Source organism: Pollicipes pollicipes, unplaced genomic scaffold, assembly GCF_011947565.3.
Source record: "Pollicipes pollicipes isolate AB1234 unplaced genomic scaffold, Ppol_2.1 Scaffold_2555;HRSCAF=2994_pilon_pilon_pilon, whole genome shotgun sequence".
Lineage (NCBI taxonomy): Eukaryota > Metazoa > Arthropoda > Thecostraca > Pollicipedomorpha > Pollicipedidae > Pollicipes > Pollicipes pollicipes.
Window position 1 is genome coordinate 42,230,244 of NW_023596136.1, and position 27,259 is coordinate 42,257,502.

The 27,259-nt window shown below is 51.3% G+C and overlaps 1 protein-coding gene across 1 annotated transcript in view; it reads left to right on the forward strand.

Moving 5' to 3' along the window:
• The window catches only part of LOC119101481 (hemicentin-1), a 69,788-nt gene extending 48,605 nt beyond the window's left edge, over positions 1-21,183 (forward strand). The window contains exons 12-16 of the mRNA XM_037224824.1: positions 30-189; positions 4,102-4,317; positions 20,052-20,137; positions 20,772-20,861; positions 21,169-21,183. Coding sequence (XP_037080719.1) covers positions 30-189; positions 4,102-4,317; positions 20,052-20,137; positions 20,772-20,861; positions 21,169-21,183 — 567 coding nt within the window. The remainder of the gene's footprint in view (positions 1-29; positions 190-4,101; positions 4,318-20,051; positions 20,138-20,771; positions 20,862-21,168) is intronic.
• The last annotated feature ends 6,076 nt before the right edge of the window (positions 21,184-27,259 follow it).

The window sequence follows — 27,259 nt, forward strand, 5'->3', positions numbered from 1 at the left end:
GCCCGGTAACTCGGGGTGGCTCGTTTCAGCTGGTTCACAATGTGACCTCGGAGACGCCCCACTTTCGGCTGGACGGCCTGGCGGCCGGGGTCAACTTCACGCTGCAGGTGTACGCCGCCAACGAGAAAGGCCGTGGCAAGATTACGACGCTGCAGGTCGGCACGCTGGAGCTGATGCTGGACCGCGTCGGTGAGTGGTCTCATTGACACCGGCCGCAGCAGCCTGCCGGTGGTCTCTTCCGCTGGTCGGGCCGCGGCGCACTTCGTCTTGGTTTCGGTGGACGTTGCCGCTGCTATAAAGCGAGCCGTTTGTTATTTTCTGATGGGAGGCGAGCTGGGGATGAAAACACTCGGCGCCGCTGACTGGCGACGCTGCAGGCCGGTCTGGCGCGGCTAGCGCGGGGCGGGGCGATTGGCGCTGGAACAGCGCATCCGTGCGTGATATGACGTGCCTCGTAGCGCCACATGTGAACCCCTCTGTTCATCGCCTTGCGCGAAGTGTCCTTCAAACGACAGCCAGCGCGAGCGGAGAAACCTAAGACGATCGCTGATCGATATCGCGTCGATTACGCGGAAAGATCACTTGGACATTCCCCGCTGGGTGATGGTTATTCCGTGCGAGTGGGTGCGCCGCTGCTCGCCGCGCTTGGAGTTGGCGCGGTCAAATCCCACACCGCGCGCCGCTCGACGCCCCCCGGCGAGTTCCGCCAACGGAAGCCGCTCCGTCGTCTCATGAGACCGTGTGAAGTCGGGCACGCCCGGGCCGGCTGAGAAATCGTGCTGGCGTGCCAGGCCGAGGCGGTGCTCTGTCCTGTCCCGCCGCCGGCGCCGCTTCCCACGGCCGGCACGAGGATTGGACGCTGAGCGTGCCGCTCGGGCGGCCCTGGGTCGGTGACCCTGGCGCCTGTCAGACCGACAGACGGCCAGACTGTCAGACTGCCGTGGACTGGATGCCGTCTTCAGCCGCCGACGAGACTGCGACCGTCCGTCTTGCTGTCCTCCTTGCTACGCTATCTTGCTAATCCTTTTTAGTAGTGCACAGCGGCGTACGTATTATGTATGGACATGAATGGGTTGATTAAAAAGTTGAGTGAACGCTCGTACAGAAGGCCCGCCGATCGGCACCGCACTTTTATTTTTGAAGGTGATCTCCCTTGAGTGGCACCTCAGGTACTTCAGGCTTGAATAGTGCGTTCGTAGCTTTTTTAGGGCGCCCCTTCATTCTTGGGTGTGCATTTTCAGGCCTGGAGCGCGTCGTTTCGGACTGAGCGGTCATCTTCATACTGAAGGTGCCATTTTACTCCTGGGTGACGCACTAGTAAATCCAGACGGCATTCTTCAATAGAATCAATACACTTAGGTTTTGGGGCCTTAGGAAATTTTCCTTGCGCAAAATTAAATGGATTGCACAGATTCGGCTTGCTCTCAAGGTCAAACCAATCGAAAGAAAACATTATGCATTCAGCACAGCCTTATTCATTCCAGTTAATGAGATCTTCTGGTTTTTTTTTGTCGGTCGCCACCAATGGGCAGGCGACAGAGGAGGACCTCATCTACTCATTATTATTGTCTATAAATGCCACGCTTCACAAGCTTGCGCCCAGGCTAGGAGAATGTTAGATTAATTTTGGCGCGGGAATTAGCTATGCACCTTCGCAAAATGCTGGAGCAGGCAAAGTGGAAGGGAGTAGGCCCCAGAGCAGAGCAGGCCCCAGGGCCATGGGCCGGCTTGCGGCTAACAGGTCTCATTTGTGTGACTGGTGTATGTGTGGTTAGGTGAGGTGAAATACGCGGAAAATTTGTTCGTTTTCAGTGCGATGTGCAGCTCTTGTACTGAAACAAAATTGCCAATGCATGCGTATGAGCTTATAATTATGGAAATAGTTGCATGCATTCTCTCGATTGCGGTTCTTTTTATATTTTTCTCTGACTTTTCATCAACCTTGGGTCCCATGACTAAATTCTGAATACCATCCATGTGCATGGTGCCCTCTCACAAATTTTAATGTGTTTAGTGACGCTCATTGAGTTTATTTTGGTTGCTATATCCGTAAGTGATCCTTACCTGAATGCAACTAAGTGTTCTTGACTTACTTCGGTCGGGCCAAGAAGCTGTTACTTTATTGTAGACCCCAGAAATGGAATGAATCTTAGAAAAGATGTGTTTTGGTTGTGTCAGGAAGGGACGTGTTTGGTTCGTTCAGTGTTCGTTTGGTCTTGGATCATTAAGGATTTCAAATCATTCGTATTTTTTGCTCGAAAGATTTGATGAATTCCGATGTTCATTTTCGTATTTTGATGAATAGCGTTGCCGGATCTTTGATTGTTTTTAATTGCAGCGAAGTTTTTTGGGGATCCAGGATCATCTTCTTGATTTCTCTAAACATCCTTTGAGACCTTGCATCTCCTGATTTTTCCGAAGTTTTTTTTTGTGTTCTGAGATATGTTCTTGGGATTCAAGCACACGTCTAACGTGCAGTTGGTTCAGAACGGAAAATCGGACGAGATTACCGGACAACTCTCTCTGTGTTATAAGCACATTTTGTGCCCCCATGCGTAAGCCTGTGATGCTTTTAAAATACGTTACTGTCTTGTGCTATTTAGCATCAAAGTTTCTTAAATGCTGCTTACAGTCTAAAAGACATTTGCACATTGTGCCGGTGTAAATCCGTATTCTTTTTCAAGCTTGGCGTAATCTCATTTCTAAGTTGGGTGATGCTATTTAGATTTCTCCGCGTTCTGTTTGCCCGAGAACGCTAAAATCCGCCCAGCGTTCGTGCAGTCGGCAGGGAAGGCACCTCCGTAATGTAAAGAATGTTCTCAACACTGCAGGGAGCTCGTTTTCCATTCAGCTTGTTGAGTATCAATACAAAACTTTCGGCGACTCCAGCGGCGTCTGGCACTTTCCCCATTAGCAATCGTGTTTTTCCTCGTCAGGTTAGATGAACAAAAGCACAAATTCCGCCAGGCACTGGACCAGAGTGTGCTTTATTTCACCCACCAATAGACTGGAGCCATCAATTAAGGCGCAGACGTGTTATTAACCATAGCCTTAATTGTCATGGCCGGCGAACCGTGGCCATCACATCGTTGGCCTAACCCGTGAATCTTGCGGGCGGCCGGACGTGCTGGGTATTGATCTTGCGGTCCAGTTCCGCACCTGGGGAGTGGGGGGGGGGGGGGGAGCAGCACTCCGCCGGCCTGCCCGTTACACGACGGGGCTCAGGGCCGTCCTTCACGGCCAATGCCTGGGCAGCGTCCGGCCACCGGTAGTCGACGGGAGCAGGTCTGGGTCGCTCTGGTCAGGCCACGTCAGGCGTTGTCAGGATCGCTCGCTGCTATTGGTACGTTCGTGGACGCACATGTCACCTAGCAAAAAGGAGCTGGTGAGACGTGCCCGAGTAGGACGCTGAGGGAAAAGTTACTCAGTTTATTTGGTGCTTTACGGTTATCATACGCCAGTGTGACCAATCTGACGATTGGCACGCTGTTACAGACTACCCGCCTATGTGTGATGCGCACTGTCCTGACAGCACCGCATACCGACGATATATACGACCCAGCACCTCACAACGAAGGCCCTGCGTACCCACAGCGTCCAGCACCTCACAGTGACGCCCCTGTGTACCGACAGCGTTCAGCACCTCACAGTGACGCCTCTGTGTACCGACAGCATCCAGCACCTCACAGTGACGCCCCGGTGTACCGACAGCGTCCAGCGCCTCACAGTGACGCCCCTGTGTACCGACAGCGGCCAGCACCTCACAGTGACGCTCCTGTGTACCGACAGCGTTCAGCACTTCACAGTGACGCCCCTGTGTGCCAACAGTGTTCAGGGCCTCACAGTGACGCCCCGGTGTACCGACAGCGTCCAGCGCCTCACAGTGACGCCCCTGTGTACCGACAGCGTCCATCACCTCACAGTGACGCCCCTGTGTATCGACAGCATCCAGTACCTCACAGTGACGCCCCTGTGTACCGACAGCGTTCAGCACCTCAAAGTGACGCCCCTGTGTACCCACGGCGCTCAGCACCTCAAAGTGACGCCCCTGTGTACCGACAGCGTTCAGCGCCTCACAGTGACGCCCCTGTGTACCGACAGCGTTCAGCGTGGCGCCGTCGGCGGGTCCAGTGGCGGCCGTGCTCTCCGGCGCCGTCCTGGCCGTGCTCATGCTCGCAGTCTGCGTGCTGGTCACCCTGAGGAGACGCGCCGGCGCCGCCCGCCGCCGCAAGCCTGACGCCCCGTCTGCCGCCTCGGCCGTCGACAAGGAGGAGGCGTCCGGTCGCGAGCAGATGGGACCGGATATCGTTCCGTCAGGTCAGTCGCGACGGTGGCAGATGGGGCCGGACATCGTGCTTCCAAGTCAGTCACAGCTGGAGTAGATGGGTCGGATATCGTGCCCTCGGACTAGTCGGGACGGTCGGCAGATGGGGCCCGGTGCCGTGCCCTGAAGCCAGTCACGAATCAAGCAAATGAGACAGGATAGCGTGCCCTTTGGCCTCTCTGACGGCTGACATGTCACTCACAGTCGGAAGGTAGGGCCGGATATCTTACGCTCGGGTGAGCCAAGGAAGACGTGTATACATATGCGATCAGATGGAACCTGCCAGTATACCTTCAGGTCAGTCGCAGAGAACGCATGAGGTCGGGCAAGGTACTCGCGGGCTAGTGCCGGGAGCACGCATACTTATATGAAACCAGCGTAGTCGCGGCGTGGCGTCCTGTCGCTCCCACGATGACACGTATGGGTCATCATTTTGGACGGAGCATCATCTCCTGCACGTCTCAGCAGGGGGACGGGTTTGGGTCGGAAATCACACCGCCGAATCCGGCATCGGAAGGGATGTGTACGTGGGTCGCCGGGTGTGTATATTTTACACCCCCAGGTCAGCCAAAAGCGCTAACACTGACACACCGAGTTGTACGCGCATTGTGGCACCCGTGACCGCGTGCCCCGCCCTAGTCAAATTTGCTGCATGCATTCATACGTACGCGACCACATGTCAGCATTAAGCGATTCTGGGTAGGCACGAAGGCTCATGAACATAAACAGATTAAGAACACGCGATGCCGGTTTATATCAGGCAGTAACTTTCGCGCGTCAGTTGTGCGCTATACGTGGTTTTCAGTAGAAAACTTCTAGTTTGTGCCCCTCCCATCACGAATTCCTGCGTACGCCCCTGCTAACACACGCCACATATGCGACTAGGTCATGTTTTTTGCGACTCCAGCCGTTCACAGGGGCAGACATACCCACAGAAAACCAGGTCAGATCGGTATCATGCCGAAGGACCAATAAAGGAGCAAACGGGAACACCAACTGCACGCGCCGCACAACATCACTAGGATGTAATTGAGCTAGTCCATTCCACATTCACGCGAATACTCAAACAATTACCGATATGTTCGCAGTGTTTCTATTGTATTTTTGCGGTGCAATGTCTTTTGTCAGTTAGGAAGGTGAACTTCAAGACCAATAACTATGGTTTTAAAGTTTGATTGACAGCCGACCATTGATACGAGTTCAATGCCGTACTATTAACTGAAGGAAGTTCGTTCTAGTGTTAAGATTTGTCTTTGTGGTAGATGTATGTAGATTGTCTTGAACTCTTTTGAAGTTGTATTGCTATCGCCCAAAGTCCGCTGCGCCGCGTGTTAAATGCGCTCTTGGCCCGTAGTTCACTGCGTTATATTTTGAGAACTGTTTGAGATCGTTTTCCCTTCCGCGCAGTCGACTCCACCTCCGGCTCAACAGAAAGTACAGACTACCTGTGCTCTGTCTCAAAGCGGCACCAGACAATTTTCAGTCGATTACAACTGTTATCGAACAATGAAGGTGTGCCTAACTCGGTAATGATACCGGTGTCTTCGTAAATCGAGCTGCATCTGTCCTGACCACCTGTTTCTGTAGCGGCGGTAGTTTATTGAAGTATTACCTCGCTATGGGGACGTCGCTCTGCTTTATTAAAAAAATACACATGGCTCACGATATTTGGTTTTTGGCGTGCCAAGAGCTCATGGAATCGGTGCGTCTATTGGAAGCTTTATTTATTCTTGCTTGCCCGGCGCAAGATTGGCTGCACTCGATATTCATTTTGCAAGCTCGAACTACGGCCAAGAAAAAGCTCAAAGCCAATTCATTCCACGAGACTTCTATCCTGATTCCAGAGTCCAGCACTATCCCGGCGTCAGTCTGTTTCGAGGAGCCGCTGCCCGGCTGACCGTGTTCCTCGCTGTTAGGCTTGAGCAGGCGGCGGCGGCCGGTGCTGCCTGGCACGCTCCGTGGTGGGCCGCCCGGGGGCCGTTCCGCTGCTCCGCCTACTGAGCTGGAGCTGGACTGTCCCTCGGGTGCCGTTCAAACGCGTCTTGCGAGCGCACGCAACGCAGCAGCTCACCTCTTTTTCGATGTGACGACCTCTGTAAATGTCTTTTAGATCTAATGCCGAGGTGTCATTTACGCCTTATAGAGTGAAGAGAGACCTCATAAATCACGATTTTAACAAATTCGTGGTTCTGTCGCTCCGTTTCGTGGGACCAGGGGAGATTCCCTGGTGTGCCGCGTGCGCGGCCCAGACGGGCGGGAGGCCGGTGACTCGACGGCCCATGCGCGCCTACGGCTGGACACTTCACGCCCCATACGGGCGGACAGCTGGCGACCTCACATCCCATACGGACGGACAGCTGGACACCTCACGGCTCATGCGGGCGGACAGTTGGCGACCTCACATCCCATACGGGAGGACAGGTGGCGACCTCGCGTCCCACACGGGCGGACAGCTGGCGACCTCGCGTCCCACACGGGCGGACGGTTGGCGACCTCGCATCCCATACGGGAGGACAGCTAGCGACCTCACATCCCATACGGGCGGACAGTTGGCGACCTCGCATCCCATACGAGAGGACAGCTGGCGACCTCATATCCCATACGGGAGAACAGCTGGCGACCTCTCGTCGCATACGGGAGAACAGCTGGCGACCTCTCGTCCCATACGGGCGGACAGCTGGCGACCTCGCGTCCCATACGGGCGGACGGCCGGACACCTCACAGCCCCGTTCACTTAGGTCAGTCGCGTTTGCGGCGTGGGTCTGTGAAGCGTGGACATTTGAAGACCCTCGGGTCTTGTCGCCTTCTGAAGACCCTCAAGGCCCGTGGACCTCTGAGGACTCTCAAGTTCCGTGTACCTTTGAAGGCTCTCAATAGCCTGGTGCGATCACACCAGTGTTCGCCGAGGACTGATCAGACACGAGCAGGACGTGGGCCCATGGGCACTGACCCCGGCCGCAGCCTGATTTCATTGGAGTCCATTGCGTACCATAAGCGGGCGAGGCCGGACTCGGCTGCGTAGCTGAAACGGTTAAAAACAAACCAACAAACAAAAAACCAACGCAACTGTTCTACCCTGCTGATGTAAGGCAGGATACTGGTTTTCAGTTCTACGCTAATGCAGCAAGGTGCAAAAGTTAATAATTTACCATGTGGGCATGTTTGGTAACGTTTTTACACATACCGGCTCCAACTTGATACAACCCTGGAGCAAGGTTTCTTCAACATATTGCGCATTTCTTGAGTGATTAAGGAACTTCTTACAGTGTTGTAGAACGAGTGTAAACACACGAAACTACATTGCACACGGTTATGTAAGGAAATGGAGCCACCACTCGGTTAAGCAGATCAGTAAATAGTTCCACGGAATGTTTCGGGCCAGGTGTTTGCACACATGTGATAGTGATTTGAGCTTGGTGGACGCAAAGGAGGCGTTAAGTTGTTGATTTTTTGGCATTATGAGTCCTTATCCCGAGAATAACGGCCCTTCAGTATATCAGGAGACTCTGGTTTAACTACGTTGTCAAGCAATCGCTGGGGTATGGTACGAGAAAAGTGAATGCTTCAAGGCAGTCCTCACGATCACCGGTGACGCGTGCCGCGTCAGCTGCCACCACCTTTAAATGCGCCTAGCATTCTCGTGATATTTCCTAAGGATTGCTTGAAATCATCGTTGGGCCAATATGCCCGGCTATTGAAGGCTGGTTATTTTAAGCATAACTACTTAAAATTAATGGCCTTTTTTCCTTGTCAATAGTGTTGTTCACACAACGATTCTGCCGACTAGTTTTCCGGCCGCCGACAGGTGTTTGGAGGTTTTACTGGGAACCTGTTCCTACTGATTTGGTAACCTACTGAGGATTTTGACGCTTAGCTGTGCCCGTGCCACGGCCTTAAAACTATCCGACAGCTACGGAAAAGGCTTCAAGCACCAACTGTGTTTCCACGGCATAACCACAATTAATTGGTACCGTTTCCAAGTGTCGTTCCTCCTGATCCCAGCTAAAAAAATTATCGAATTACATGATTCGCCCCACTTGTCCATGAACAGTGGTGTTCAAATGAAGTCCATGTTGAGTCCTTTACTTAGATTGACCTTAGCTGGCGAGCTTGACATGGTATCATCTAGAGCCAAGAGCCCGGGTCCGTCCGGAGCCCGTTGATTTGCCAGCATTACGGGCTCGGCCGTAACCGGTCCATGGTGCCGGCGATGCCCCATCAAGCCAGCCCAGGCTCTGGCGAACGCTGGGACACCCCTCAGTCTTAGGGGGTTCTGCGAAACAAGGTCGTGTCACACGAACTGGATTGGCTTAAATCAGAGCCTGCATCGCCCAGCGCTGCGCGATCGCACCTCCATCGGGCAGCACAACGCGATCGGACCTCCACCGGGCAACACAGCGCGACCGGACCTCCACCGAGCAGCGCTGCGCGACCGGACGTCCACCGGGCAGCACGGCGCGACCGGACCTCCACCGGGCAGCACAGCGCGATCGGACCTCCATCGGGCAGCACGGCGCGACCGGACCTCCACCGAGCAGCGCTGCGCGACCGGACGTCCACCGGGCAGCGCTGCGGACCGGACCTCCGCCGCCCAGCGCTGCGCGATTGGACCTCCATCGCGCCGCGCTCCCCAGCCAGATCTCGGCTCTTCCCCGGCAGCATCGCTGCAGCTCCCGGGCGGCGATTTGCCTTTTTGCCGGCCCAGCGAGCCGTTTGAACAGTCGTCAGCGAGGTCCCGTTTGTCGAATCGCTCGAAAGTCCGGTCCCAATTACTTGGATTGACAAGCTCTGATTGAGGGCGGGGGGGGGGGGGGCGAGCGTGGGCTGGCGACCAGTGACGTCAATGGAGTACACGCCTGATGAGCGGGAGCCACCGCTGCGGGGAGTCGTCCGAGCCATCCCGCCATTCCGGCCGCCTGTGATGCCGGACATCCGCTGCATTCGAGCACACGACTTCTGCATGCCACGCGACGGTGTTTGCTTAGCGTCACTGTCTTCCACGGATTATTGTCTGCTGCTGACTCAAGCTCCCGCGGGTCACGCAGCAGCACCCAAATGGCATGCCGAGGAATGTTGTCCGGGGCTCTTCCAAATTCCATCGACGGCGGAGTGCTGCCGATTAGATGTGGCCCCACCTACCGCCAGTTTGCCACCGGGCAACCAGCCACACTGGCAGTCAGGATCAGCACTCAGTGCTATCGATCGCCTTTCATTACCGCCAACGACATCTGTGCAAGGTAGGACGACCGTCTCTCCGTCGTTTCCCTATTAACCTTTCACCGACATGTCATTTGCGGGCGCTGTCATTGTTCCTTGCTTCCTAGCGCTGTCTCCTTCGATCGCCTGTCTCGGCCTTCGACCTGAAGGTCAGGCGTCGTGACATTTGCCGCCGGTTAAGGTCGGTGCGGCCCGCCGAGGTACGTGCTCGCCCGTCTGCTGCCCGGATAATTGTCGGGCCCGGATGGCTAATTTCTGCCCGGCTTAGCTTCGCATCAGGCCCTTACGACCCAGACAGATGACACCCCATTAATCTCCGACCAGTGTCGCGCATTCGGGCTGTGCCCTCCGGGGACGGGTCACATTCCGTTCTGGCGCACCCATCGCTAACAGGGCCATTGCGGTGCTCATGCATTGTGGACGTGTCCGTGGGACTGCTGACATATGCCGCTATGAGATTGGCCAAACTATGTTTTGGTAGAAATCGTCCGGCTCGTAGTCTAGTAGTTGATCTCACGCAGCTAATTAGTGTCCTGCCTCGTGCAGTAAAATCCACTGATTTTACAATTCGGCGGGAACGGCAGGTGGAACGGGTGTAGCCGAAGGACGATTTCTTCTTCAGCTATTATGACCAGGGCCGTTTTCGTAAGACATACGAAAAGCGCTAATTTTTGATCGCGTGCTCATGAATTATGCGCGTTGCAGTCTCATTAGACGGATCCTTTCATAGGCAATCACTGTAAAAAGCCATTAGCTGTCCCCCTATCTTTATGATCACCTTGTGGCATCTATGACAAAACATGAGTCTGTGTAAGGTGTGTGACTAGGTTCAGCTGATCCATCCGACGCGTCCCATTCCCTCCGCAGCGCAGCTCAGCCTCCTGGTATGACGCTCCTGTTGCATCAGTCTGGCTTGTTCGGCCGTGCAGCCGCGGAGCTCCTGTTGCACTAGTCTGGCCTGTCCCGTGGTGCAGCCGCGGAGCTCCTGTTGCGTAAGTCTGGCGTCCCGTCGTGCAGCCGCGGAGCTCCTGCTGCACCAGTCTGGCCCGTCTCATCTTGCAGCCGCGGAACTCCTGTTGTATCAGTCTGGCCCGTCCCGTCGTGCAGCCGCGGAGCTCCTGTTGCACCAGTCTGGCCTGTTCCGTGGTGCATCCGCGGTGCTCCTGTTACACTAGTCTGGCCTGTCCCATCTTGCAGCCGCGGAGCTCCTGTTGCACTAACCTGACCTGTTCAATGATGCAGCCATGGAGCTCCTGTTGCACTAGTCTGGCCTGTCCCGTCGTGCGGCCGCGGAGCTCCTGTTGCACTAATCTGACCTGTTCAATGGTGCAGCCACGGAGCTCCCGTTGCACCAGTCTGGCCTGTTTCGCGGTGCAGCCGCGGAGCTCCTGTTGCACTGGTCTGGTCTGTCCCGTCTTGCAGCCGCGGAGCTCCTGTTGCACTAGTCTGGCCCGTCTCGTCGTGCAGCCGCAGAGCTCCTGTTGCACTAGTCTGGCTTGTTCCGTAGTGCAGCCGCGAAGCTCGCTGACCGTCCAATTTAGCCCGCTTTGCACCACCAGTGAGGCGTGTTGCCGGAGAGTAGCTGGCACAAATGCACAACGCCCTCAAGGTGAACCGAAAATTAACCACATTTACGGCACATTTAAATGTCATAAAAAGCACCTGGCGGCCACTGGCTCTCATGTACCCGGTAATGGTCAGGATAGAATTCGTTTTATCCTACCTTATCCTCCAAAAAAGCTCATTGCTGAAGGCGGGACGATGGTAGTACGCGGTGCACCTCGCAAATGATACCAGGACGCAACGGGCCGCAATATGCTCTTTCTGACAAGATTATTATTGTATTGTAGTTGAGTATTACATATATATATATATATATATATATATATATATATATATATATATATATGAGTAGATGGATGCTTAACAGCTACGTTTGCAGTTTGGCCTGGCAGAAGGGCCATTTTAATAGCTGCCACCTGTGACTCAAATGCTGCTTGTGAAGGCGACAAGATGAATAGCAAACAAACAACACGAAAACATCAGGTGCCTGTACCAGCTGTTGCGTTCTTCGGTCCGATGGGTGATCAGTGATTGTTTATCAGTTATCTGTCTTGTCCACCAGCTTGCATTGTTCACAAAAAGGGGCCGGATAGTTCCCCAGTAATGTTACATGTAGATTATGCTCCCACCGTGATAGATAATGAAGATGGTGTCGAATCTTTCAGGAAATACTTCACAGAAATCAGAGGGATGCTAACACATATCACCACGTTCTATAAGCTTGCCTTGGCTCATCACAAAGGCAATAGGGTGAACCTTACGCTCACAGACGAACAAGAGCCCGCTGAAATGAAATGGAACCTGACCAACATTGCCGCTGGTGCTGACATCATAAATGTCGTATTTAGTGATAGCTCTAGGATATTCTTTTATCTATACATCTACATAGATATACATATGCATCTATCTTTATAGAATATTTAAATAATCAAAGCAAAGATTATTTAGATAATTTAAGTTTATAGATTACTTAAATGATGTAAGTTAATAGATTATTGAAATAATTTCAGGTAATATATTGTTTAAATAATTTAAGTTTATATATTATTTAAATAATCTATATTGTTGTTCTTATCAGGTTACTCTTCAGTAAACCATGCTTTCAAGCGTCTTTAAGATGGTCGTTATGAGATCAATACTGGAATCCAAGAATCTTGATCTGTTCTGTAATTACGGGCCTATCGACATATTGTTACATCCGTTCGTGGTTCTCGAAATCTACAAGCACATAGTACGTAGCTTGGATAAAAACGAGTGCATGTACTCAAATCAGTTCGATTTTAAACAATTTTAAGTGCATACATGTCACTCAGTATTCTACAAAAAAGGAACTCAAGCATTCCAAAAATGTTTCATTATTAGTCATTATATTCATCAGCTCGTCAGTCGTCAGAAAAAAACACCTTGTTGATGGTAGATTCCAGCATTGTTCTGCACAACTGGATAGATGCGGTGTGTGACAATAATTGGAAGAGAGTATCTCGTCTTACTTGACCGGAGAAAGACAGCACATTTAAGTTTGGGACTGCTTTTTTTGGAGGGGGGGAAACTCTAGAATTATGCTTTTGCTTGTATGTTTTTAACCCTGGTAAATGCCCCAGTTTATAAACGCACCATGCAGAAAATTTATAAGTCCTCACATTATCGAAATGTATGAACGTGAAGTTGTAAATTAAACACGTAACTTAATTTTCCGCGTTCAATAGCTGTTTTGTGATATGAATGCTGAAGCTCCGAAAACGCCTCTAGATTTTGCTAATTTTCATTGTCATTCAGTCATTTAATTCAAACGCTTGGGCCTAGCACTCCGCTGATAAAATTAACACGCACCCATCTGACCTAGCTTCTGTCTGGCAACCCTGGTCTGTCCAGCAACAAGCTTGTCAGGTTAACGTGGCTAACCTTAAACAAGTCAGGTAGGACACTTGCACGAAATTGGCCAAGAAATATCCTACGACTGAAACTCACATAAAGCTACATATGAGTGTCAATTCATGCTACCACTTTGCTTCCCTGTAAATCCCGACAGCGTTTTACTAACTAAACACCACATTTATCATATAAAGAAACTGGGGCGTTGGTATCGATGGGCTTAAAGTTGTCCTTGGTGGCACATCACCTTCAATGACCTCTTCAGAGCTCAACATACCACTGATGATCACATTAATATCACGAATAACCGAAGAAGCGCTGAAACATATTTTTGCATGCGTACTTTTAATTTCTGAACTTAATATCACATCTCTTAGCGGCAAGTGGTGCGACTCTGCAGTTTTCAGTTTCTTCTTCTTTTCATTTCTTTGCCACAGATGGACAGGCCACCCCCGTTTACCTTTTCTTTGATGATTGCGGAGAACAAAAAGAACCATTTAAGCGCTAACAACAATATGTTTATCTTCTAGCAATGACCTCATTCAACATATGTAACAGGAGCGCAACAATAGCCGCATATTCACTGGCTAGACGTGGGCGAAAGTTACAATACAAGCACAAACCCCATTTGAAACTACCAGCAATTCTCCTAACTGCGTTGAAACTCGGCTTTTGTCATCAAACAACTTTTGCACTGGCTGGATCCATTTAGATAGGTTATCCAATTAAATTATTAATGCAACTGAGGCGTGAAATTCTATAGTCGAAAGGACAACATGTCTGTCTTAAGCTCTACGTTGGTACGCCACGAACTCGAGCCAACGTGGCCGGCGTCAGGTGACCTTGGTTTTGACGGCTCGGGTCGCCTAGGCCTGACCTCTCGCGCGCCGCACGTATCTTTTAGCGTCCATTAGCCACGTTTGCATCCCAAATCGTCGTCGAAAGTGACGGAGCCCGTGGCCTGCAGCCTAACACGCCGAGAGTTTCGCGGAAACTGATTTGGCGCTGTTAACTTGGGCTGCCGTGGCGCCGTTGCGCCGTGGTCTGCCGTAGCGGTGCTGTCGAGGGCCGCCGCGGCGTGGTTTGGTGGCACAGCCGCCGTGGGTCACCGAAGCTCAGTGGCACAGCCGCCATGGGTCACCGAGACTTAGTGGCACGGCCGCCATGGGCCACCGAGGCTCAGTGGCAAGGCCGTCATGGGTCACCGAGGCTTAGTGGCACAGCTGTCATGGGTCGTGTCGTGACGTAATGCGCCACCGTGAGCCCTAGAAGGCTTTACATGTTGAGTAAACACATAGGTACCCATATATCATGAATAGCAGGTTGACGTGTGTGCAGGGTTCGGAAAAATATAGGTGGGAATGCTGGTCCGGTTAAGACGTTTGTGACATATCGGGTAAATACTTCAAGAAGTGGAGCATTTACGGAAAAATATAGGTGGGAATGCTGGTCCGGTTAAAACGTTTGTGACATATCAGGTAAATACTTCAAGAAGTGGAGCATTTACGGAAAAATATAGGTGGGAATGCTGGTCCGGTTAAGACGTTTGTGACATATCAGGTAAATACTTCAAGAAGTGGAGCATTTACGGAAAAATATAGGTGGGAATGCTGGTCCGGCTAAGACGTTTGTGACATATCAGGTAAATACTTCAAGAAGTGGAGCATTTGCGGGAAAAAAACCTCCAGTAGTCATAATTAGCCCTATTGACTCTGCTTTTGAAGCACTTCCATAAATCAGAATTAAAAGGCTAGAAAAAGGCCAACGAATGGGTGACAAGTGGGCACAACTCATTGGAAATGGGTAGAGAGTGGGCATGGCCAAAGCTTCATGGGAAGTAGGTGATCTAGATAAAGGTAAGCGTACCCGTGGATGCCTCCAGTAAGCGCCCGTGGCGCGACTCTGCCGTGACTGTTGTGACGCGGGCCAGTTGTGCCCCACCGTGCTGTGACGTCACTATGACGTGTGACACCACTGGCATTAATAACTGTCGCGGGGTATGCTGCGAGGAATGGGAGAAACATGCACTTTTTATTACTGTTGCCACTTTTTTATGCGGTCGGAGCCACCATGCTTGATTATCTCTGCCAATAAGTAGTATTCTTATCTCGAACAACTACATGTTATTCCTCATCTCGCATCTATATTGACGGTGTCTACCATCAGCGTAAGTCCCAATGCTCTCCTGTTTGTTTTTTATATGCTTGTAAGCAAGGTTTGGGTTGTGAGCTTTCCTAGTATATGAATGATGCTGCGGAAACTTTTCATTTGGAACGTGAATTTTCGGAATGTGAATACTGGCGGTAGTGACAGTATGTGGCATACAAATCAGACAATCTGCGCACAAATTCATTTTGAGAGTTTTGCATTTGTGCGTGGTCCAAAAAAAATTCACACAGCTAGACCTGTCTTCAGAAATGGTTATTTTGAAGGAGGAAAGCTACTTTTTCATTTAAGAACGACTCCCCCGGCGCTGCGCAGGCTCATGATGCTAAGTAAAAGACGCTGAGCGCTAAGCTTCAAGTCGCGACCCAACCAGGGCATCGCAGAGCTGCGATGTAAACAAAGCTGCTCGATAGCGCGCGATCAGCGGCGCGCCCAGCGGCGCGCCCAGCGCGGGGCGGCGTGGACAAGAGCAGCCAGCTTAGGGGCAGCCAGTATGGGCCTGCGGAATAGACAAGCTGCTCTTAACATACCTTTGAAAACGGTAAGGTGTATTGTGTTGATGGGTCGGTTGTTGAGTACCGGCAAGACATTTCGCCACCATGTTGTTGTTTAACCTTTTTAGTACAGTGATTATTTCCTGTTAACAGAAAAGTAATCATGCCAAGTCGCCCACGCATGCCAGTAGCCTGCAGGTCCTGACTGTCTGTGACACGGCGCCTAGTGACGTGAGGTGGGTTGCGTAACATGAATTGGGTTTGCCCGACCGGGCCCCGAGGTCATGCTTACTTTAATTTCGAAAGTACTCTGCTTGTGTTACATGTTACTTCCGCTCATCAACCGTTTTTCAAAGACCACTACGGAAATCTGTCGTAACGTTCTCAGAATATTGCATCAAACTGCAATGATTTTGTTCGTGGAATGGCGAGCAAGTCGAAATGAAGCAAAGAAGTGATGCATAATGATGTTTAACAATATGACAGAAAGCGTGCTCAATTCAGCAGCATTGCCCCACCAAGGTTTCCAAACATTCCTCACTCATAACGCAGCGTCTCAGTTATGCAGCTGCTCAGGGCAAAGTATCTCCCGTAAAAGCTCTGGGTGAGGAGGTACGAGGACATGGCACTCAACGTTCCCAAAATTGTATATTATGCGTATGGCGTTGCATGGAAAGAAAGTTTGACAAAACTCTTTGTGTCATATGCTTTGATCCGCGGTGCAGCTTATGAGGCTGACGTAATGGGTGGATAGGTAAAAATCTGTAAAACATAGGGGTTTCGCAGTCTGAATATTTTTCGAAGCAATTGTAGCTTGCTGGCGATCTACAGTGTGTAGAAACTATTACGCACGAACTAAAACAAAAGAAATGATATGAATAGTGCGGATGTTAGGGTCCAGGACGCCAACGCTGTCCAAACAGTAACTTCGCCAGCTGATCGCTAAGTTTATGCAAATAAATAACGATAAACTAGTCATTGTGACGGAATCACTTGTTGGCCATTTTAATTGGTAAAAATACTATATATTCAGTGATCTAACGTGTAGATGAGGGATGAAATAGGAAACATAGTGCAAAAGACAACCAATATCTGAAAATGACGAAGTGCATGCAGAAGAGGGTAGTGAAAGTCGCAAGCGACAAAGTGGAGGAATCTCAGCGGCTTCTCTCATAAACAGCTGGGTGTACTTGATCACTCATCCACAAAATACTACTGAAGCTGAAATTGGGATATAAAGAGACAGAATATCCGACAAACGACTATTAATGACGTTAATTCCTAGAAATCTAGTATGCAGCGCTTTTCCAAGGATTCATTGTCTGGTAAAAGTGCGGCAGATGTCGTCATGGACGGCAAAACATACTTGACCAATTGAGGAAGTGATTTGCCCTGCGATGCGGTTGTTAATTCTCTCCCCAGTGGTGATACCCCAAAACTTGTAACGTTCAAGCCTCGGCGAAGCTTTCCGAAGAGAGTGCTGTTGGGAATAGCCATCAGCTCTCGTAGAATCGGGTGTCCAGCTTTCTGCAAGAGCGTGGTAGCTACCGAAGCGAGTTTTGCAGAGAAAGCGCATCAAGGCGAAAAGCGTTCCTTTTGTGCAAAATAGCCTGGAAGGATTATATGGACTGGGCAGATTTGGCGACGGCCCACAAGGAGGATGAAACACTTGCTCTCCTCGAGAAGCTCTCCATATCGTATATCAAAAAAGGTTCCGCTACTTCCACTCAACTTTTCCCCTCACGCACCACAAACGCGTCCGATAAGGACATCATAAAGGGGGTATCATGAAGCAGAAGTTGTAGGGGGGGGGGGGATGATCACATCAAATCAACAGCCGGTCGTCCGCAATCGACTGGTCATCAAATCCCTGGACCCGGAGGTCGGGGGCGAGGAAAGCTTCTGACTTACCGGATATGATCGGTGACAAAGACTGATACCTTTGCGAACCAATTGGTGGCAAATTTCCGAAAATAAATACAAATTTCAACAGACAGGACCATATTACAACAGATTATCCCAGCTCGATGAAACTCAAGACTTAGTATTGGTCTGTACTCGCTAGCACTTGCGGCATGAACACATAGTTGACATTTCGCTGTATGTGCAAGTGAAGCCGTAAGATGCTGCCAAAGATAGTAGCTTTAACCAGGATAGTTTTTAGCAGGTGACAGAAATATACTACAAACTATACTTTATCAGTGGTGACGTCACAGATCAGTGGTGACAGTGCTTTTCCAATGCCCTCAGATCAGTGCTTCCCACAGATTTTTTCAGTCAAGATTTACTTCACATACTAAACGGTATAAAGCACAAAATGACTAAGTTTATTACTGCCCGTAAGAATCGTGGCTGGCCACAGCATCTTGCGGCGAGCGTGATCAGTTTCTATGCAGATTTTTAAGACGTCGTGCCATTTGAGACAGATGGGCTTGGTTGCTCGCCACGCAATAATGCGTTGGGTTTAATGCAAGCATGTGGGGTGCTGTTAGATGCGTTCATGTCGTGAGAAGTTGGCTGACTAGAGGAACGTTACTAATTGCCAGTTTTTAAGGATTATAGCGTTAACAAGCCCTGCCGATCTAGGAAAACTGTTGTTTGTGGATACCTGAGCAGTAGCTTCAGAGGTAAACGGAGGTCGTTGGAACGTCATATGTCGAGGATTCATGCGGGGCTTCCTTCTACTGAGAGAAACACTGGCTTTAAGGTAAGAGGTCGAGCATCGCTGGTGTAGGCCTCTCACATTGCCCATTGCACCTCAGACTAAGCGCACTGCTGGGTGGACGGGCGTGAGATGAAACCTTTTTAGTTGTCACCTTATTGTATATAAAGATAATTTGGGATGTTAGAGATGTTCAGAAATGTCGGCTGCATCTATTAATATCAATATTGTGTGGGTTTTGCCCTAAATAACTGGTATCATGTTAGGAAGTGCGAGTTCAGCACCGGCAATGAATTCGCGAAAATAATGGAGGTCACCAACGCTTCCAGTTGATTGTACGATGACGTCACAAAAACAAAAGTGATGTTGTCTCTGGCGCCTGTAAAACCATGTTATCGGTAAATGTAGAACTACAGGGATGCAGTTTTGCAAAATACATAGGGGTGGGGGTTGGCAGCGGGAGGGGGAGGGGGGTGCAGGAAGAAAAATGACTGAGCCTGCCTCCGAAATGCGCTTAAAACAGCAGTTTTCTCCCCAGGATTTGCGCACTTTTTTGCGGTCAGAAGCAGGGATGTAGTTTCTCAAAACTAGTTTTTCGGCGGCTGAACTCCCCAATTTATGCCCAATGAAAAGTAGTCAGGTGGTTCGGACGGTTAAAAATTTCCTCGGTGACAGAAAAGACACTTTTTCACCTCTGCTGGAGGTGCTGCCAAAGTTGATCCAGCATCTACCCCACTGCCCGTACGTGGGTGCACGGCTAGCCGACATTTAATTCAATCTACTGTTTATTCCAAAAAGAACGCAGTACATGATTCCAGCCTCAGCATAATGGTTTTACTTTGTCTTTCTCTCAGCTTCGCATGACTGTATATTGAAATTAATTTTATTCAGATTCCAGGTCATCACCCGCCACATTAAGCCAGAGGCTGTCCTGCATGGCAGTGTGCCTCAAACTCGCCCCATCAGCCCGGTCGGCTCTGCAGGCAGTTAATAGGAGAGGGTGCCGCTGTCCCCGCGCCTGTGATGACGTTGGATGCGACTTGGTGTTTTCTTTTCGTTGTCCTCTGATGTGTCCCGAAGGCAATATGAAAATTATTTATGATTTTGCAGTTGAAACCATCTAACTCAGCATTTTGTGTTCAACTGTCCTTACCTCTCCAGGGAATCTAGTTTTTTAAGCCCGTAAAGCCCCCATTGAAGTAACGTCACCTGTGTCATCACGTCTTCCCATCAGACTTCCGGCGTCCAACTAGGGTGGGATGAAGCTGCCTCTTGCCATACTTCATTCGCTCCTCTGCTCGACGCCCTTCTGAAACGAGATCCTCCGCGTCAAAAACGTCATTGTTGCCCAGCAACCACTCCCAATCGATGTGCGTCATTCTGGAGACTCAGACCCCACGAGCCCTTGAGCCTGACCGGTGAACTTCGTTTCGGCGCCGTCCAGTGGCGGCGGACGCCGAGATCAGGCATCCGGCTCTCCACAGTCGCCTGCGGCCACTGCCGACACCTTTTGCAGCGCAGATTTCCGGCATCGTCGGCCGCCGGCCAGAAACTTTCCCCGTTAGCGGTCTGCTGGTAGGAGCGACATCGTCGCCGTCACGAGCGGCGGGCTCATTGCCTTCTTTGTTGCATGCTCCCTTCAGACGCCGACGCCTGTGTGCCGCTGTTGGCGTCAGGCGGCCCAAACTTGGGCCGCTTGGTGTCGAGCCGCCGCTGGCACGTCGTCACAGTGAAGTTCACCCTTCGCCGACAGCTATCGAGATGAGTCATCGATCGGGGGACGCGCCTCTGGTCCGGAGCTGTCTGCCGGAGGGGGACATCAGCTCTCCGTATTACCGGGTGAGATCTTGGCAGCGCACGAATAATGTTTCTGTCTTTGTCTCTCTGTCTTTGTCTCTCTGTCTCTGTCTCTCTGTCTTTCCTTCTCTTTGTCTCTCTGCCCCCCCCCCCCCCCCGTCTCTTTGTCTTTCTGCCCCCCTGTCTCTCGGTCTATCTGTCTGTCTGTCTCCTTTTCTTTCGCGCGATCGCTCGTCAGATACGACCCGGGATGTGGCCGTTCGCTAAATAGAATCTCTTCAGCATTTAGTCCGGCTCCATAATAACACGTTTACGAATCCGCGTTATGCACGCGTCGTTATGTCCTCTTTTTGAGAACACCGTTTCTAACCAACCTAACCGCTTCTAACCCTCGCAAATGTGTATAAATATTTTTTACATTCCATCGGTAAATGTCTCCGAGCGGTATCAATCTGCCGTGCCTCTTGGTTAGCAGCCTGCATTCCTACCAGATCGTTGCTGTGCAGCCCTGGTCTAGTTTTCACCTCGTCAAGGCCCGTCAGGCCCTTGCCGTGACCTTGCCTGACACACGAGGCCCACGAGAAGGGTCGACAGACCATGTCGTCTCCGCCATCCAAAACAGATCCCGGTATCGTGGCGGCTCGTTAGCGTAATTAACGCGCCGCGTTCGCCGCAGCAGCGGTGGCGGGCGGCCGTCGACGGGGCCGGCTTGCCCGTCGACACGCGGCTGCTGGCCGGCTCGCCGCCCTCGCTCCGATCAACCGAGGTCACGCGGTGTCTCACGCCGTCGCCGCCGCCGCCGCCGCCGCCGCCACCGGCGCCAGCGGATAGGATCACGCTCACGCGGACCACGCAGCGGCAGAGCTTCGTATGACGGCTCGGCCGCAGCACGTGTCGCTGTCTGCGAGGAGGAAGTTCGCGTTTATCGTTACAGATCGGACCTGCGTGACTGGCTGATGATGGGCTCGTAGTTGCGGTCCTCCGGCCCCGCGGTGTGGATGGTTCATTGTCCTGATGAGGGGATGCCCGCTCCCCGAAATCGAGCCCGTGCTCCAGCGTCGGTGTTCGGACAGGACGACTCGCGTTGAGCTGCATACGTCACCGCCCCATTGGAGGGGGGGGGGGAGGGGGGGGGAGGCCGCCGCCATCCACCACCGTGCGAGTGAGCAGAGGGCCTCCGCAGCCGACAGAGCGCCTGTTCCTGGTGTCCTACCTCCCGTCGCTCGCTGGACTGGCGCTGTCCGCTCGTGGCGTCTGCCGCGCTGGACCCGCCGTCTGTCGACTGTCTATCGTTCTCCGTCACCAAAGTGACTGGCTGCGAAGCGATGTCCCCCACACGCTCATCTGATGCTTCCCGTCAATACGAGCATTGTGTGCGCATAGCATTATGCAGGTGAATCTGCATCGATCTCAGTCAATACACAAAGTTCCTTCAAGCCCGAGAGTGATCGCTCAGCGTGTGCTTCAACCTCTCGGTGCACACGCTGGCTCCGGCCCTCGCGCGCGCGTATACATCACAACACATTCTGACTGACGCCATGTATTGTGGAATGTTCGTAAACATGTCTCCCTCATGTGCAGATTACGCTGGTGTTGACGTTTGATAATGAAGGATATATGCTAAAATAATCAACAAAAGGTGACGTCAGCGCACCGACGGCAGGTCGACGTGAAACTGACAACACCGCGGGCGCCCCGAGCTTCTCGTGAATGGATTTAAATGTGCTGTCACTAAAAATCTGTACCATGTTTGTTAAATTGTATTTTCTACTGCTTTGTTCAATCATTCTGAACTACGTACATGAATAAACGTTTTCGCAAAGGCAATCACTCCTATATTGTACAAGAAGCTTTCAACGTCGTCCGTGACAGTGGGACGCTTTTTGCGGCGTGGAACGAGCAGTGACCGCACAGGTGAGTGGCATCATCATGCAGATAGTGCAAAAATAACTAAGCGAATAGAGATTGGCGCCAACCAGAACAATTGCCAATTGTTTGCACTCCTGCACCGAAGTGCTCGTTTTACATGATTGTTTAGCGTGAAGAGGTTGGCCAATTAGGTCGCGCTGATGCAAGCGTCACATTGCTCGAAAAATAGGCTGGCAATGATCAATTGGCCCTGTTTGTTGACTTCGGTTGGCAAAATTTATGAATCTGTTTGCATTTATTTGGTTATTGTCATCAAAGCCTGGCGAGAAACTTGAAAGCTTTTAAAAAGCATTCGTGCCGGCGGATTGTGCCATGCGTATGTGTATTGACTTGACCTGATGCCACTTAATGCCACGACGGGTGGTGTCCGAGTCAGTTTTTAAACAGACAACGTTGTTCTCTTCTCGTTCAATTAGTCACATCGCTATGCATGGGACAGTGCTGCAATCGCATACTGATTTGTAGATGGCATATTCGTGTAAACCACACAACTCACACAACTGATTAAAAGCCCTTGCACACCCAGACTTCCGAAATCCAAAATCAGCCTTTCAAAACGCATAGAAAACGCGCTTCGTCCGCGGTCATAACCCAAGGTTCGTGCTGGAGTAAGCGTAATCAGCTTAACCATTGCCGGTTTTTTCTCCCCCGAGCGATTTCCCTCTCGTAGTGACACTGTTTCGGCGACATTTTGAATCAGCTTGTATCTGTCCTCGGCGACTTTTCCTGTTTGTCAAAATGTGTATTCGCTGGTCATATTACAATAGTGATTGAAAATCACTGCCTGACAGAACAGGCACTCGGAAATGTTGCAAAGTGTATGCCACACAGCGTTAAGATGTTGCCTTTGATAAGATGCGATTGGAGAGCCATGCCTTTAACACTGATGCATTGTTATTGTTTATTTTTTATCAAAAGATAACCCGTGTGATTTAGTTCCTAAGACCTTATTTCGGGCATTTTATATTCTATGTGATGGAAACGGCGCAAAGCCGCAATCAGTGATTGCAAGACAATGATGTCCAGAAAACCTAACGACCGGGTTGGAACGCCAGAAGCGAAAATAGCTAAGCTCAGGTGGGAGTCAAACGGACTTCGTTGGTATAAAGTGTAAAAGCCGTATCGTATTGATCATGGGCGTCCCCATAAATTGAGCAGTATGACCTATTCGATCAATTAGCAAGCACCATAGCGGAACATCTGTTTCTATTTCAATAAATAGCTAGTAGCAGAGACGCTCCCGGACAAAACGTGCTTGGAATAAGAACTAAGGTGCGAGTGCGAGGTGCGATGTTGATGATGACGAGATGAGTGCATTACAAACGTTCGCACCGCTCAGACATCCTTCATGACGTCCAAGTGTAAATCGGGAAGTAGCGTCCACTTTTAAGAGGGCATTCAAGATGTCCAGAGAGAGGACGGCGGAGTGAACCGATTCACGCATGTTTGCACCTCGACTTCCTCCATCAAATGGCTTGTATGGGCCGGCCACCGGCACATAAAGTTAAATCCCACGATGGCACAAAAACTCGCAATGGCGTCACGTGTTAAAGTGGCTCTGAAAGCTGGGAGCAAGCCACTTTGCGAGGCGAGGTGGGACGGCAGCGGGCCGCCGGACATTTCAGCATGCTGGCAGGCTATAGCAGATGATGCCGTGTGTGCGCAATAGGCTACTTTTGGACAGCTCCGAATCCTCTGGCGCGGAGGAACGGGGTACATTAATGGACCATGACCACCGCCATCTTAGCATTTAATAGTTGCTGGAGATCTACGCTCCCCCCCCCCCTCGGTGTCTTGAACGCTCTTTTAGCGCTCCGTCCCCCTGTAAGCCTCCTCTAGTTCTACAAGAAGCCGGCAGCGACGGACCCATCCGTTCCAGCTGTCGGTCGCCGTTCCGGACGTCACTCCGGAACCGTTCCGAACACCCGTCACTCATCGCAGCCACTGCAGTTCAGCTGTTTATTTTGGAGTCTTGCAAGCCGTTGCTATGGGCTCCTCTCCAGTTCCAGCAAGCAGTATCGAACGTGCGTAGAGCGCTCGTGATTCCACTGCGACGCACTGCGTGATATATTTAGCCCAATCCGTTCATGCACATAACCGAGCCAAGGCATTTGGTGCAATCGGCGGCCAGTGTTATGGCATTCATCAAAACTCCCCATCGGAACCTTGCGGTGCAGGGTTACTTTAACGGCGTGCAGTAACTTCTCCGGACTCAAAATCACTACCATCAGCGGCTATGGATTCTGTGCTCTCGTTAATTTGCGATATTGCCGTCCGGCCGCCGTGACATTGAATCACAAATCACAGCGGTCGCTGAGCGGAGTTCTGCGCTCATTAGAGAGCCAGTGCTGTGCAGCAACGTCCCGGCTGTGTGAGTCGGTGGTGCTCCGGACAGCGATGGAGACGGCATCGACCGACGGCGAGGCTGAGGTGCAGGCTTCATGTCGCCGGGTCCTGCATGGGCGGTGACGGGAGCGCACGCGCTGCTCAAGCTCGACCAATCAGCGGCCATTGTTAATTATTTACTGCTCACGCACCTCTTCGGACGAGGAGCGTGAAAGACGAAGCCTGTGCCCATTTGCTGTATCAGTTCCCAATCGATCACGGGTAGGTGGTTATCGCGATCACGTACACGCATTAGGCGCGGAGGTACAAAGGCATGGTAGACACGAAGGTGATTAGGCACGAAGGAGTATTCCAGCCGCTGCTTTAGATTCCGACACCCGCGAGAAAGAGTCCGATTTGTTGTTTAGAGGCAGTATGACCACTGCGGCCGCAAGCTGCTCGGGGGAGGTCGCGTGGCGAGCCATTGATCACAACAGACAGATGTCTGATGCCGAGTTACGCGGACGAACTGACACAGACGTGACAATTATCAAGGGCGTCACTCGCTATCACATCGAGATCAGAAACTAAGCTTATTAAGGCAGACACCTCTGACACGCCATGCCAATAGGCGTGACCGAAGTGTTGAGAAGTCCGCCAGCCATGAAATTTGGACAGACAGAGGTTCACTGACATAGTTTTCACGCGCTTATTAAAAAAGAGCATTGCTTGTTAAGCTACCTGGCTAGGAGCCCGACCAGGGCCCGGCAACTCCGGTCGACATAACTGATGAATATGCAGTATTGCAGTTTTGAAAATCGTGAGTAACGTCTTGCGAAAACACAAATCAGATTGAGCAGGGTCAGACGTGGAGGTACTCTCAGATATTGATGCAATGGCCCCATCACTCACAGCTTAGGTAATAGCGTCTTGTATTCGGGATGGGAATGGGACATTATCCGTTCTCCAGCCGGTAACTGGCACAGCAATTCCGTGACGTTCTTGAAATCTGTCAAGGGGCCAATGGCTGTGGCTGTGGTTCACCTAGAACGTGTAGTAAGCTTCTCTCCCTTCTCTGCTCCGTTAACTGAGACTCGACACAAGTCCTCAAAAGCATCCCAAAGTGGATGGACCCCTGCTTTGATCACAAGAGAGCATGGCCACATGCACACATCAGTATCTTGTCGCTGTCCCCGCCCTTGACCCGTTTTCTTCAGCTTATCCGCCATTTGAGAGTCTGACGTGTGACATGTCAATCGAATGACCCCTGAGCCCATGCAGGTCGAATGATCCGGTCTGAGCTCCTCGGCCGACGGATTACTACGGTGGGCCCGACAGGACTGGACCCGAGCACAGCCGCTGCCAAAAGGAATCGTCCACGACGCCGGCATGATGCGTTTACGGTGCCGATGCGTCGCAGTCTGATTACTGACCGACGCCCGCAGCCGCCACGGTCATGACCGCTGCCTATCACGTCGGCTGTCCAGCTATCGCAGACGGCGTCAGGCGATGCGCTGGACTCAGTCCTCTCGATTACGTGTAAACAGCTGCCGGCTCGCGCCTCAGCTGTTTACTTTCCAACTGGCAGGAGCGGCGCTGGGTCGGCGGCTTGGTGCAAGCAAGTTAGCACTGACGGCATTATCACGGAAGTCAGGCCTCCCGCCTGCCTTTGAACTGAACAGAGCCCACCGGCATGATTAGTGCCGCGGAGCTTCTCTGGGCGGAGGAATGGCACGCGGTCTGTTCAGCGATGCAGGCTCTTTAATTGGATGCTCCCAGCCGCGTTCAGCTCACGCTTTGGGGGTAAACAGTCCGCGGATATACAGGTTAGCTCGGTCAGGTTTTGCCAAGCCTCCGCCTGCCAAGGAACGGAATGTCGTTTGTGTTGTATGGAGGCGACCGTGTATGTAACCACGCCTTAAATGAAACTGAACTCTGAACTCTGTTTTGGCGCCATTTTAAGTGAACCAGACACATATGCAGTTCAATTGGCGCAATATGTGCCGGGATTCTGACAGCACCGGCCCAGTGTTGGTTACGCTCATGGAGGAAATACTGTCAATAAGGCTGATGTGTATGCTTCCGTCTTTTGGGTTTAGCGCAGTGAGGACGGTGCGGTTGTTTTTCTCCATGGCGTAGAGGGAGCTTGTTTTTCTCCATGGCGTAGAGGGAGCTTGTTTTTCTCCATGGCGTAGAGGGAGCTCAGGATGCCGACCAAGATTCCGGTGTAATGGCTTATGCTAATTTATGGCCCTGGTGCTGCGTGTTATGCCCTGAAATAGGCGACAGTTGGCGGGCCGGTGGCCCTTGCGAACAACATGTTGAGACTTTCAAAACAAAAATATGAAAAGCATGGAAAACAGCACAGAAGCTGTGAAGTTCCAGTCGAAGCAGGGGTGATGCTTAAAACAAGATGAACCCAAAGAGCCTCTTCTGAGTGATGACTCAACCTTCCATTGACCGCAGTAAGTGCAATGTAAGACTTGGTTGCATGGATAAGGTGGAACGCTCCCCATTCCTTCGTCCTTATCCCATGCCATTCTCTTGGAAAATGATGTTCCTATATATATATATATATATATATATATATATATATATATATATATATATATACTTGTGCGTGCGTGCGTGCGTGTCTGTGTGTGTGTGTGTGGTCGCAGTGGTGTAGCATCGTAAAATTCGCGGAGGGTGCTTCTTAAGTAGCGGCTGGCTCTCTCCCCACAGAATGCTGACTCCCTCAGATGCTACGTCGTGATCATGGCTACAGCGGCCCCTTATCATCACCAGGTCTACTGTGCGCTGTTGCATAGCACGTGGGACTTGAGAACACGCGGGTTCATAAGCCCGGTTAAGTGGGACTGCCGGCAAGACCCTTGTCTGCCATTTGTCTGGGGAGACACGAAGACTTGC